The 13,137-nt window shown below is 31.3% G+C and overlaps 1 protein-coding gene across 2 annotated transcripts in view; it reads left to right on the top strand.

The window, feature by feature from the left end:
* The first annotated feature begins 830 nt into the window (after positions 1-830).
* LOC125852050 (putative late blight resistance protein homolog R1A-10) overlaps positions 831-13,137 on the top strand; it is a 20,673-nt gene continuing 8,366 nt past the window's right edge. The window contains exons 1-3 of one of the 2 annotated variants that reach the window (XM_049531784.1): positions 831-1,063; positions 1,768-3,907; positions 4,318-4,497. In XM_049531784.1, coding sequence (XP_049387741.1) covers positions 1,794-3,902 — 2,109 coding nt within the window. In that variant the 5' untranslated portion in view covers positions 831-1,063; positions 1,768-1,793 and the 3' untranslated portion in view covers positions 3,903-3,907; positions 4,318-4,497. Of the gene's footprint in view, positions 1,064-1,767; positions 3,908-4,317; positions 4,498-13,137 lie in introns of those variants that run through there. The other variant, XM_049531783.1, reaches the window with a different exon arrangement.

Below are 13,137 nucleotides of genomic sequence, written 5' to 3'. Positions count from 1 at the left end.
AACTTGAAAACAAATATTCTTAATTATTTAGTATTCAGATGTTAATGCAACATCTTAATATTCAAATGTGTATTTAAATTTCGATGTCTGAATCTTAACGCATGATCTTAATATTCAAATTCCGACCTCTGAATCTTAATACAACATTTTGATATTTAGAAATTCAAATGTTTTAATCTTAATAAATAGATAGATTTAATGTGATTAAGTTATCTATCTAATGAGCGTCTGAGAACAAATGGAAATAGTTTAATGGGAAAATTGTATGAAATAGCAAATTATTAATTCAAATTAAATGTTATAGTCATAGTTTATTTTAATTGTAATTCGCAGCAAACATCCCTTTTTTTGTCATCTGATTCGGTATACAATTAGCCATTTTATACATTTCGGTATAAAATGTATAAAATGCGTTTGTATTTGAATAAAGCGAGAGAAAAAATGTATATACAAATACAAATTCATGTATTTTCGTCCGATACACTTATAATTATACAAATACATATTTTATTATACAAATTACAATGTATAAATGAATTTATACAAAACTGAACAATTTGTATAAAATTAGATGTTTGTAGCGAATTATACAAATCAAAAACTCCATAGCAAATACAAATTTTGTTATGGAGCGCAATTATGCAAACTATAGTTATAACATACAAATATAATTTCTATGTTTGCTATATGTGAAAGTTGTTCTAGTTTAATCTAGATATTCTTAAATCAAGACTTAAATGGACCCTTCAATTAAAAAATCTCTAATAATTAACAGAACTTTGGAGCAATTATTAATCTCTCTGTTTCCACTCTAAGGTGAGATATATTCCTTATTAGTTTTCTATTTTATTTTTCCTTTTTTGCTGTTTCTCATTTAATTATTTGTCACAGTTCTTATGTCTAGTTTACAATAAAGTCTAAACTATGATAAATTTGGGTTGGATCTAATCTCATCATATACTTTTAAAGTGAACTCCTAGTTCTATCTTTTAGCTACCATTCTTTTTCAATTTTGTGCAATACAGAACCCATAGATCCTTTCAATCAATTATTGGTCTCTAAGGTGAGATTCCTTTCATTTTACTTGGATTTGATGCACTTGAGTCGAGAGTTTTTCAAAAACAGTTTCTCTAGCTCCACGAAGTAGTGGTAAGATCTGCATACACTCTATTCTTCCCACAGCCTATTTGATGGAATTTCACTAGATATGTTGTTGTTGTTTTATTATTTCTAATTTGATTGTTTGTCGCAATTTTCATGTCTTATTTTACTATAGTAATGGAATATATATACTTGTATTCGTAAGATTCCTTTTTCTTTACTTAGATTTAATGCACTTGAGTTGAGGTCTTTTGGAAACCATCTTTCTACCTCCACGAAGTAGTGATAAGATCTGCGTATACTCTACTCTGGCAATGTTATTGTTTTGTTATTTCTAATTTGATTGTTTGTCACAATTTTCATGTCTTATTTTACTATAGTAATGGAATATATATACTCGTATCCGTAAGATTCCTTTTCCTTTACTTAGATTTGATGCACTTGAGTTAAGGGTCTTTTGGAAACCGTCTTGCTAATTCCACGAAGTAGTGATAAAATCTGTGTTTACTCTACTCTGACTATGTTATTGTTTTATTATTTCTAATTTGATTGTTTGTCGCAATTTTCATGTTTTGTTTTACTATAGTAATGGAACATATATACTCACATTCATAAAACTTTAGATGTGTCATTGTTAATCATTAGAGTATATTCTTCTTAATGTAGATCGTTAAAGAGGTCAAGCTAATTATATGGAGAATTCTGAAGAGTCTTGCATCGAACCTTATTATCCATCAATATACGAAGAACTAGTAGGGTTTGATGATGATGCAGAAAATATAACTAAGTATTTGATAAGTGGAGAAAAGGACCTGGACGTTGTCTCGATTGTTGGAATGGCTGGTTTAGGGAAAACAGCTCTGGCTAGAAATATATACAATAGTCGTTCTATTATTGATCATTTTGATGTTCGAGCTTGGTGTTCTGTTTCACAAACATATAATAGGAGAGAGTTGTATGTTGACATTCTAAAACAAATGACAGATGATCATCATAAGTATGTTGATGTGGAGCATCTTGCAGACATATTGCGAAAGTGTCTATCCGTAAGAAAATATCTCATTGTATTAGACAACATATGGGATGGCAAGGCATGGCATGATATTCAATTATGTGCTCCTTATTCTGGAAAGGGAAGTAGAATAATGGTAACAACTAGAAATGAAGAGTCGGCTCTGTATATGAGGAAGTATAGTGATCCTTATCTTCTTCCATTTTTAAATGATGAAAAGAGTTGGGAATTATTGCAGAAGAGAGTATTTCAACGAGGGAACTCGTGTCCTTTGGAGCTAGTCAATGTAGGACAACTAGTTGCCAAAAAATGCAAAGGATTACCTTCTTTGATTATCTTGATTGCTGAAATTCTTTCAGAAGAAAGAGAAGCGTTTTCGTGGCTTAAGGTTGCATATGATATAAGTTCTCATGTTTCTGACAAGGAGATGATCATGAAGACGATACAATCAAGTTATGACCATTTACCAGACCATTTAAAGCCTTGCCTTCTCTACATGGGATTGTTTCCTAAAGATTACGAAATTCCAGTGTCTGATCTACTCAAGCGGTGGATAGCTGAGGAGTTTGTGCAGAGCATTGACACGTTGGATCTAGAAGAATTATCAGATATTTGCTTGCGTGATCTTGTTGGCAGAAACCTCGTAATGGTTTCTAAAACAAGATTGAATGGTAAAATGAAATGCTGCATAGTTCTTGATCAAGTCCGTGAGTTTTGCTTGAGAAAAATTACACAAGAAAAGTTCATGCAGCTCATAGTGCCGTATAATTATCCAGATCAACCCGAAGAACAAAGGTTATGCATGTACATACAAGACCGTACTATGACAAGTGATTTCAAGGAAAGTGATCAAGAGTTCATTGTTCATCCGAAATTCAGTATATTGGACAGTAAGAATCCTTTCCGTTTGCTTAATAACTTAAGACTTGTTCGGGTTTTACATTTATTGGATATCTACTTGGACAATTCTTTGCCTACTGCATTTCAGTCACTAGCTCACTTGAGGTACCTTGCAATTTTTGTTAAAGCATTTGATTTCAAATGGGTGTCACACCTACTTCATCTACAAACTTTGCGGGTTCGTTCATCTTATATAATGATATCCCCAGCTATATGGAAAATGTCAAAGTTGAGGCATGTGGACATAAACGAATTTCCCATTACAATATGGGAAGAAGATGATATTGTGTTAGATAACTTGAAGACTCTTGGGCTGTGTTCTATGTCTGTGGCTGACATGACTCGAAAGTTTTGGGACAAGTTTCCAAATCTTGAAGAACTCAGGCTCCACATTAATGAATTTGGAGATCATGTTTCTGATTACTCAAGCTCTTCATTGATGAATAATTTGGATATTATTTTCCCCTCGCGTCTCAAGTGTTTGTCCCTCAGTGAAATTTTCCTAACGGATGAATTAGTTTCAAGTATTGCAGAGTTGGAATACCTTGAGACTCTTAAATTATCCGAGATATACTTTGCAGGGGAAAAACAGTGGGATCTCAGTGATTACACGTTTGATCAACTCAAGGTTTTGAAATTACATCGTGTTTTTATGACCAAATGGAGTTGCTCAGAGGAATCATTTCCTTGGCTTGAATGTCTAGTTGTAAAAAGTTGTTCCAAGCTTGAAGAGATCCCGGATACCTTAATGGGAACTACATTATTGCGATTGATAAAAGTTATTGATTGTAGTGATTCTGTTTGCAATTCAGCTGTGAAGATTAAAGAAGAATCAGAAGAATATTATGGGATGTCAATCCAAGTTCATATCTTGAAGAAAGACAAATGATGATGGTAAGTGATTTTATTCATTATTTTCATGCTTTTGCATATTAAAAAACATATCTTCCTTGCATATTAAAGCTCAGGTGTGCAGAATAAACGATGTTCGTGACCCCCCTACCTTATGTAATCCCACAAGTAATTAAGGTATGGAAAGGATAGGATGTACGCACACCTTACTCCTACCTTTGTGGGGAAGATTGATCAATAACATAACTTTTAAGCTATGCCAATTGTGCTACATATTGCATCGACAACATACTTGTCAAGAAATAATTTAACTAACAATGTCATTTTTATATAACATTATGGTTTTTGAGTTCTCTCTAGCTACTTCCTTTCGCGGTGTACTTCATTCATTTTCCTGAGATTCTTCGTCTTTTTCATATTTTTAACTTCATCTTTATGTACCATCCACCTAGATGTGATCTCCGAGCAGCTGAACCATTCATCGGACTTGTGAACTTCTAGTCAGAAGAAGCTAAACCATTGTAGTACGGATGGATTGATTTGCATATCAGCAAGCTGCTATTGTCCGGAGGATATCAATGTCTATCTAGTTTTGTGCTTTGTAACGCTATGTTCTGATATGTATTGTTAGAGACGGAAACTACATGTGTGTATTGTATATATATGAAAGTATCTCCAGTAATTTCTTATCACAATTTACTACTATCTCCGTCCCAATTCAAGTGTCTTGGTTTGATTGGACACGGGTATAAGAAATAAAGTGAGATTTTTTCGAATTTTGTGGTCTTAAATTAAAAATGTATGTTATCTTTTAAATCTTATGTGGTCTTAAACTTGTCAAGTAGAGTGTTGGAGTTGAAAAACAGAGACTTTTTTTGGAATAGACAAAAAGAGAAAGTAAGACGCTTAAATTGGGATGGAGGAAGTAAGTTTCAAGAATATTGAAGAACTAGTGAGCTTAGCTGCGCTTTGCGCGGTCATAATAACTCGTTAAATTCACTAAATAACTTTTTAGAATAGTTGAGTACTTAAAATATTCTATATATTTTTAATTTATAGTGACATCCTAACGACTATATATTTCAGATTTCAAAGTTTTAATTTAGTTTATTATTAGTACTTGAGTTTTGTATCTTTTATAATTTTAAATCGTTTAAGAGTCTTTTATCTTCTAAAAATAGTTTTTATATCGCTAAACTTATGCTCCTTATTTTTGTAACGAAAAGAAAATTTGATTCAATAAATTGAACTATTTATATACATGTTTATCTATACATAATTTTTCCTTTCATTTATTTTGAAATTTATAAAATAAGTAATTACTTTTGCTTGAGTGTAAATTTTAGCTAAATCATAATGTATTTAATAATTACTTCTAGAGTCACTACAAAATATACTACGTAAAAAATATCATTCATGATTCTATCATATTTTTATAATTCTTTTAACATTCTATACAAAACTTTATATCGAAGTATTGGTGAAAAGCATTTCAATATAGATACAAACAACCTATTTAAATTAGTTATTTAAACTTGAAAATAAAAAATTAAAAAACGAAGAAACATAAGAAATAAATAATTAAAGTTGTACTTAGAATACATGATGGCTAATATTTATTTTAAGACATATTCTCTTTGTTTTACATGCCTCAAGTAAGTTAGACTAAGTTTGAAAATATTAATTTTTTTATGATTTCATCAAATATCACTGAATTGTGAAAACTTAATTTATCATTAGACCTTCTTTTGACCATTCTACCATTTTAAGTTTTCATGACTTAAATTTAAAAAAAGAAACAGAAAAACAATGAACAATAAGAAACTAAACTTTTGTTAGAAAAATAATGATGTATATGGTAAGAAATAATTTAAAAATTTAAACTATACGTATTTTTTCATTTCTTTACAAATTCATATCTCTCTCATCCTATCTAGGGGTGTACAAAACTGAACCGAAAACTAAACCAAACCTCAAATCGAGTCAAATCGAAAAAAAACCCAACTAGTGGTTTGGTTTGACTTGGTTTGGTATTGGAAAAAAAAACCCAACTATATTTGGGTTGGTTTGGTTTTAACTAAAAAAACCAACTCGAGACCAAATCAACTCAACATTATATATGTAATTTTAAAATTTATTTTATACCTAAAAATATTTACTTTGATATAATTTTAAAATATTTCTTATACTATTTCATAGTTTTTATCTTTTAATATATTATTTCAAGTTTAAAACTTAGAATTCGAAATGGTCCAATAAAGATTATAGTTCATAGATTTGATAATTATAATAAAACTTAAATCAAAATCAAATTAATACTAATGCAAAAAGAAATCAATTCAACACTAAGAATGACAATAATATTGAATATTTATTCTTTAGTTTTACATTGGTTTAGACAATTAAAATACATAATCTAATTTTCATTTTTCTTAAATATTTAGTAATGTAACTAATACTTAGTAAACTTATTTTAGCATGATTTAGTACTTTTAAATTATGATCATTTTTATTATGACTTTGCAATATTTATTTTATATGATGATTTCATTATTATTTTTTATTGAATATTTTAGTGTCATCAGTATTCATCTCATATTTTGTGTTATTTTCTTAAGAAACATCTTAGATAATTGTATTTTGGTTGGACTAAAAAAGTATTTGGAGCACAAGTTAATTGTATGTTTGTATGCAAACTTTACCAAAAAATCTGAGGTTTACTAATTTGATTTGATTTGATTTATAAATTTAAAAATTCAACACAATGGTTTGGTTTGGTATTTGAAAAATCCGAACCAGCCCAAGGTTGAAATACCCCAAAAAATCCGAATTTTATTAGTTTGGTTTGGTTTATAAATTTAAATTTTTTACACAAATGGTTTGGTTTGATATTTGAAAAACCCGAACCAACCCGGTCATGTACACCTTAGATAATTGTATTTTGGTTGGACTAAAGAAATATTTGGAGCACAAGTTAATTGTATGTTTGTATGCAAACTTTACCGAAAAAATCCGAGGTTTATTAGTTTGGTTTGATTTATAAATTTAAAAATTCGACACAATGGTTTGGTTTGGTATTTGAAAAACCCGAACCAACTCGAGGTTGAAAAACCCAAAAAAATCCAAATTTTATTAGTTTGATTTGGTTTATAAATTTAAAAATTTTACACAGATGATTTGGTTTGATATTTGAAAAACCCGAACGAACTCGGTCATGTACACCCCTAAATTCCTATCCGATAAGTAACTAAAGGAGGCATTTGATCTTTTTTTTTTTTGTTTTTGGATTTCAACTTTGGAAAAACACATTTTGACTACAAAATTTTAAAATTTAACTCAGAATTTTTAAAAACTTGAGAAATAATAAAAAAGTATTTTCAATCCAAATTATTGGCAAAAAGTCAAAAGTAATTGGAATTTGCATTACACAACTCCAATTTTCATAAATTATTTTTCATTTTAAAATAACAATTATTTTCTTAAAATTGTACAATGAAAAGTTTTCTGATTACGATCATATCCATTGTGCCTTATGAAATTATATAATAAAATATACTGAAGCAAACTCTCTTTGGTGTCTTGTTCTCTTTTTACTTCCTTTTTCTCTGGCAACTACGAAGGATAAAAGATAAGTACATGATTAAAAGAATAACAATTCATAATATAATTAACGAACAACCTCTTTTACTATATGAATTTTTTTAGCAACATTTTTTTTTGTTTATTGGCTTCTAAAACATTTACTTCGAACTTGAATTTACATTTGTTCCTACAAAAATATAAAATTATAGTTTATAGTTCACATTTTATAGATACTCATGTCTTTTAATATGCTACTTTTGAAAAATGTATATAGAAAAGAAAATAAATATTCTCACTTCTTTTGTTATGAGTGAATTTATGAGTAACCTTTTTTTGTTATTGATTTACAAAATGTGTCTTTTAGGTTGAGACTCCAAATAACACTTCCTCCTGCAAAATATAAAATTATAGTTTCTAGTTCACATTTTATAGATACTCACGTCTATTAATATGTTACTTTTGAAAAATGTATATAGAAAAGAAAATAGATATTCTCACTTCTTTTGGTATGTGTGAATTCTTTAGCAACCTTTTTAGGTTGAAACTCCAAGCAACACTTTCTCCTGCAAAATATAAAATCATAATTCAAGGTTCACATTTCATAAAAACTCATATCTTTTAATAAATTCCTTTTGAAAAATGCATAAATAAAAGAAGATAGATATTCTTACCATCATTTCATATAAAAGAAAAAAAATTTGAGTCTCCAAGTAACACTTCCTCCTAATCTATTTTCTTTTATATATATTGATGATAAGAATATCTATTTTTTTCTATTTATGCATTTTCAGAAGGATTTGTTAAAAGACGTGAGTGTTTATGAAATGTGAATCTTGAATTATGATTTTATATTTTGAGAGCTTCTCAATCATTTGCAATGTTTCTTATATTTATATGTCCAAATATTATGTAACTACAAAGTATAATAACTCGTATGGTAAATGTCATCAAATATAATGACTTTTCACATTTTTGTATTTATTAAATTGCAATGAAACTGTTAGATTTCACCATTGAAGAATATTTCTTATTCAAGCTAAGAGAGAAGAAGATGAAGTTTATTAAGCACAATTTTTATTTTTCTTGATACCTTTAGCCATCACCATACATGTGTTTATATACACTATTCCGTAACTAACTTTTCCTAACTAACTTCCTAACAATTTCTACAACTTACAAACTAATACTTCTAACTTTCATTAATTACAATTTAGTCCCCAATATTTGCTAAGTAACCCTTTCTCTAATAGAAACTTACCTTTTAAACTCCATAACTATTGCATTGATTTCTACATTTTCTTATAGAAACATAAGCAATACAAAGAAAGTAAAATAATTTTAGGAGAAGAGATAAATAATAATGGTGAAGAATATCCTAAATATGGATAGATTAAAAAGGTGATTTTTTTTTAAAGAATAAAGTTAATTAATAATTAATTAAATGATGATTACATAATGAGGTCTAATTAAAGAAAAAAAATAACGTTTATGTTTCAATGAAGAAGAAACCAACCAATTTTCTATAATTACTATATTAATTTTAGGAATAATATAAATAGATTAACATTAATTTAATGTAATATTTTTAAATACTAAAATAAAGAGGAAATTCCCAAAAATATAAGAAAAATGATAATTAGAAATCCTGATCAAAGAAGTATGTCACATCAACTTTTTCATATCATCCTTTATATAGATTATATAAATAAATATGTGACAATAAATAAATAAAAATTAAGAAAATAATTAAGAAAATGTAGTGCTACTTATTTTCAGGAATAACAACAGCTTCTTGGGTCTTTTGCCTTTTCGATANGTTTTTCCCTCTTTATAAATAATAAGAAAACAAAATTCTGTCATACTCTATTGCTTAAGCATAAAATCCATGGAAATTTTAAGCTCAATAGTCATTGTTATTACAATAGTCAATGGGTTCGTGGTGCTCGTTAAAACAATCGATAAGAACCGAGCTTTGTTTTCTGAACTCAAGAAATTCATGTCAAATAAAGTCACACTGGTGATCTACGAATTTAATGGAGATGTCAAAGATGAGCTTTATTGTTAGATTTCACCATTGAAGAATATTTCTTATTCAAGCTAAGAGAGAAGAAGATGAAGTTTATTAAGCACAATTTTTATTTTTTCTTGAACACCTTTAGCCATCACCATACATGTGTTTATATACAATATTCCGTAACTAACTTTTCCTAACTAACTTTCTAACAATTTCTACAACTTACAAACTAATACTTCTAACTTTCATTAATTACAATTTAGTCCCCAATATTTGCTAAGTAACCCTTTCTCTAATACTCCCCCTCAAGTTTGAGGGTATGAACAAGTTCAATACACCAAACTTGGATAGTAAATATTCATGTTGTGACCTGCCTAGACCTTTAGTAAGAAGATCAGCTATTTGCTCTTTTGTATTCAAATGTCTTGTTTCAACCACTCCTTGTTGAATCTTCTCTCTTATGAAATGACAATCTAGCTCTATATGTTTTGTTCTCTCATGATGTACTGGATTTGCAGCTATCTGAATTGCTGATTTGCTGTCACTGTAAAGAACCACTGGAGTTTCAACTTCTGCTCCTAACTCTTTGAACAACCCAACTATCCATACCACCTCAGCTACTGAGGTTGCCATGCTTTTGCACGCAGCTTCTGCTGAGCTTCTGGATACAGTTACCTGCTTCTTAGACTTCCATGAAATGAGTGAGTCTCCAAGTTTCACTAGAAATCCAGTCACTGATCTTCTAGTATGTGGGCACGTAGCCCAATCCGAAACACAATAAACTTTTATCTGATTGCCACCTTTGCTGGATAATAGTATTCCTAACCCTGCTTGTCCTTTTATGTACCTTACTACTTTCAGTGCTGCATTAAGATGTGACTGTTTTGGCTGTTGAAGGAACTGGCTTAATGTCTGGGTTGCAAAGGATATGTCTGGCCTGGTAACAGTCAAATACAGAAGTTTGCCAATTAACCTTCTGTATACACTAGGATCTTCTAGTAATTTGTCAGTGTGACCTCTATCATTCACCTCATCATATTCCTTAGTAGTTAATTGCACAAAAGGATCAAGTGGTGTAGTAGCAGGTTTTGCTGCACTCAACCCAGCCTCAGAAACAATCTCAAGACTATACTTCCTCTGATGCATAACTATTCCCTCATGTGACCTGGCAAACTCTATCCCTAGGAAATACTTAAGATCTCCAAGGTCCTTCATTTTGAATGTATCTTGCAAGGTCTGTTTAGTCTCCTGTATCAGATTGAGGTCATTACCTGTTATCATCATATCATCAACATACACTAAGATTATTCCTAAAGCAGTCCCAACTCTTTTAGTGAACAGTGAATAATCAAGATGACTCTGTACAAATCCTGACTTTATGAGAGCTTCAGTGAGCTTAACATTCCACTGCCTGGGAGCTTGCTTAAGGCCATAGAGGGATTTAATGAGCTTACACACCGGCTTCTCCCCCTACCCAGTAAATCCCTGTGGCAGCTGGAAACCTTGTGGTAGTGTCATACATACTTCATCATATAAATCTCCCTGCAAAAAAGCATTATACACATCCATCTGGTGTACATGCCCGTTACCTGCTGCAGCAAGTGCTAAAACACTCCTAACTGTCACCATCTTGACAACAGGAGAGAATGTCTCTTGATAATCTAGTCCTTCCCTCTGATTATACCCCTTAGCCACTAATCTGGCCTTACCTTTCAATCTGACCATTAGCTTGGTACTTGATCATGAAAATCCATCTGCACCCAATAACTGTCTTACCATAAGGCAGAGGTACAACCTGCCAGGTGTTGTTGCACTCTAAAGCACTGATTTCAGCCTGCATTGCATCAACCCATCTAGGATCCTTGCATGCTTCTTCAAAACTTGATGGTTCAATATCAGTCCCAAAAGAGGACATATATGCTTGGTAATTAGCAGACAAATGATCATATCCAAGATACTGATCAATGGAGTATAATGGCTTGGCATAAGCAGGGATTCTTTGGACAGATGCCACATAATCTTTCATCCATAGTGGAGTACTACTTGTTCTTAAAGACCTCCTTGGTGTAGCAGGCTGAGTAGGAATTGTGGGAGTATAAGAGGATTCAGGAGCTGCAGGTTCTGGTACACTACCTAAAACCTCTTCAGCAGGACTAATAGTTGTAGGAAATAGTTTCCAGGCAGTTGAAGGAGGGAGTGAAAAAGGAAATACAATTTCCTTAAATACAATATCTCTACTGAGAAAGAAATGTTTGTCCTTTATGTCATAGAGAATGTAGCCTTTAGTTTGTTCACTGTACCCCATATGAATTGCAACAACACCTCTTGACTGAAACTTATCACTGATATACATATTTTTGGCAAAGCATAGGCATCCAATCACTCTCATATGATGTAGTGATGGTTTGCACTTATGTAAAACTTCATATGGTGACTTCCCATTTAGAACTGGAGTAGGCAACCTATTAATAATATAAGCCGCACTTAAGATGCAATGACCCCAAAATCTAAGAGGAATGTGCCCTTGAAATTTGATTGCTCTGGCAACCTCAAGTATATGTTTGTGCTTCCTCTCAGCAATACCATTTTGCTGAGGAGTATGGATACAAGTTCTTTGATGTACTATCCCCAGTGAAGTACATAAGTGATGACATTCAGCATTCACAAATTCTGTACCATTGTCTGTTCTAATGGCCTTAACTGACACATCAAACTGATTATGAACCAATTTACAGAAGTTTTGTAGAATGACAAACACATCACTTTTCAGCTTTATTAAAAACAACCACAACATTCTTGTACAATCATCAACAATTGTAACAAAGAATCTATTCCCATCATATGTAGGAAATTTAAAAGGACCCCAAACATCAATATGTAACAATTGGAAAGGTGATGATGATACAGAGGTACTATGAGGAAAAGGTAATCTGTGTTGTTTGGCTGATGGACAGATAGTACAATCCTGAATTTCTACTGAGGTATGCTTGGAAGAAAAAGGAATAACACGTGCTAACACACTTGAAGAGGTATGTCCCAGCCTTTGATGCCACAGTAGAACAGAAGGACTTGCTGAGTTAGTGTTATCCTGAGCATTGTGTGATTGAATGTGAGTAGTAGACTCTTTTATTTGTTTTGGAGCAGGGAGGAAGTAGAGACCATTAGATTCTCTACCAATCACCTTCACCTGCCCATTGTAAAGATCCTGAAAAACAAAAAAATTAGGAAAGAAAGAAACTGAACAATTGAGATCTTGAGTGAGTTTGGAGACAGATAGAAGATTGTTTTTGAATTTTGGTATGACTAACACATTGTCAACACTGTCATGTTCTGTGATATTGCAAGACCCTGTATGGGTAACAATAGTTGTATCTCCATTAGGTAAATAAACTTGATTACAGTTGTTAAGAGGTATGGACTCCTTTTGTACTAACATATCAGACTTATAGGTCATATGGTTGGTGGCTCCAGAGTCTACAATCCAATCATGTGTTCCTACTGTGAGCTTGAAACTATTACCTGCAGTGTTGGAGCTTTGTATTGAGTTACCACTGCCACTGACTTGGCCCTGTGTGCTAGTACTCATAACTTGTGTTCCCTGCAGATTAGTTTTTCCAAGCATATGCAAGATCTGATTGTATTGTTCATGTATAACCTCCATACCTTTGTTATAGTC

The sequence above is a fragment of the Solanum stenotomum genome, unplaced genomic scaffold (assembly GCF_019186545.1).
Source record: "Solanum stenotomum isolate F172 unplaced genomic scaffold, ASM1918654v1 scaffold3185, whole genome shotgun sequence".
Classification (NCBI taxonomy): Eukaryota; Viridiplantae; Streptophyta; class Magnoliopsida; order Solanales; family Solanaceae; genus Solanum; species Solanum stenotomum.
This window is presented reverse-complemented; position numbering and strand designations above follow the sequence as displayed.